Source organism: Aplysia californica, unplaced genomic scaffold (genome assembly GCF_000002075.1).
Source record: "Aplysia californica isolate F4 #8 unplaced genomic scaffold, AplCal3.0 scaffold00587, whole genome shotgun sequence".
Taxonomy (NCBI): Eukaryota; Metazoa; Mollusca; class Gastropoda; order Aplysiida; family Aplysiidae; genus Aplysia; species Aplysia californica.
In genome coordinates, this window is record NW_004797857.1 from 502,609 (window position 1) to 504,224 (window position 1,616).

The 1,616-nt window shown below is 36.0% G+C and overlaps 1 protein-coding gene across 1 annotated transcript in view; it reads right to left on the minus strand.

The window, feature by feature from the left end:
• The window catches only part of LOC101855212 (golgin subfamily A member 6-like protein 22), a gene marked incomplete at its 3' end in the record, with an annotated part of 13,222 nt that extends 11,684 nt beyond the window's left edge, over nt 1-1,538 (minus strand). Inside the window, 1 exon segment of the mRNA XM_035972131.1 lies at nt 1,521-1,538. Within this exon segment, the coding sequence (XP_035828024.1) occupies nt 1,521-1,538 (18 nt within the window).
• Nucleotides 1,539-1,616: the final 78 nt, after the last annotated feature.

The window sequence follows — 1,616 nt, forward strand, 5'->3', positions numbered from 1 at the left end:
CAACAGACACAAAAAACCAACATAACAAAACAAGTCAAGACAGTTGGAAGTCATGGAAATTTCCGCATGAACTTATGTATAATTATATAAAAATTCTAAAAGTCAATTTACAGTAGCCTTCAGCCATTGTGGCAGTATGGGGACTACCAACACCACCGTCAACAAATATAATGCCAAACGCACGTGGCAAGTCCAAAATGCATTTGATTGTCTCCTGTTAGTCCTGGCTGATTAAACATATTTTTAAAAAAAAATATTTAAAAAAAACTGTTTGTGTCACAACTCTCTTCCATTTTTGTGCATGGAGAAATTGGTATCATTTTTAAGTGTGTTCATTTGCCTTGTTTTTGATGGAAATAAATACGCATCTATCTTATACAGAAGTCAAGATATTTGCGATTGAAGGAGGTGTGGTTACCTGGTATGAGAGTTTAAACTAGTGAGAAAATAGCCGCCAAAATTCGGTGACTTCCATAGCGAGATTCTTATTGGAAACTGGAAATTTACATTTAATTAACGTTTTTCAGTACAATCCATACAGAGATGTGTTTTTAAATACCCACAGAAGGTGTTGAGCCGACCCCCAAAAAAACAACCCAAAACACAAAAAAACCCCACCCAAAACCACCACCAACAACAAGAAACACAATTATAAAAACAAAATCAAACAAAGAAAATCAACAAAAACTGACAAACGGCGGAAAAACGCATGTCTCTTCGAATTCTATATTTTGAATAGCGCCAGATTTAACCACGATACCTCACATTTTTTTCCAAGTCACTAGAAAGTATAATTTAGTATCAACGTATGTACTGGCCCTAAAACTAACGATATGAATTATAAATAAATAAACATTCAAATCTGTCTGGAACGGACACCCACTCTTCGTCATGTCTGCTCGCAAGAACAAGGTAGGCATATTTTTTAAAAAGCCGATCTCATGTTTTGAAGTAAACAGTACGACTTTGCAAAAGCTCAACACATAAATGGTCGCTTTTAAGGACAAGCGGGCTAACCCAGATTTCGGGAGTTTCCAGAAATCTTGACCTACACCAAAAGTGGGCATTGCCTTACCTATAGAATAAGTTTGGTTTTATTAGTGTGTATATTTGTTTGGTTTTAGAGAAAACTCCCCTTGTCTTTTAAAGAAACTGAACTAGAGGCAAAAACTTTACCTTCAATTTTCTCAAAACAGCATTTTTCGGGATAGCCCACTTGTGCTTAAAAGCAACCAAAAAATGTAGACACAGCTGGCGTTGATCTCAATAGCTTTTCCTTTTCTTTCCCTTTAAAATATCAAACTTGATTTTTTTTTTTTTTAATCTTGGTTGTCTTGGGCCCTTTTACTTATAGAAATAAAAAGGTTGTGTGAACAGTTGTTTATACTCACAAGATGATAATGGTGGAGACGTCTTGCTCAAAGCATGTTATTCAGAGAAGTCAATCAATCAGAATGTATAACGCAGGGAGTTGTATCCAGTTCTTATAGTCTTCCCAGTCGTCTCCATTAAGTACTAACCAGCTCTACTGACGACATAACAGTGACTCTCTTCGTCCTCTTATGTACCCTTTTGAGTGGAATAATAGACATTACTGGAGAACGCGTATTCAGCTA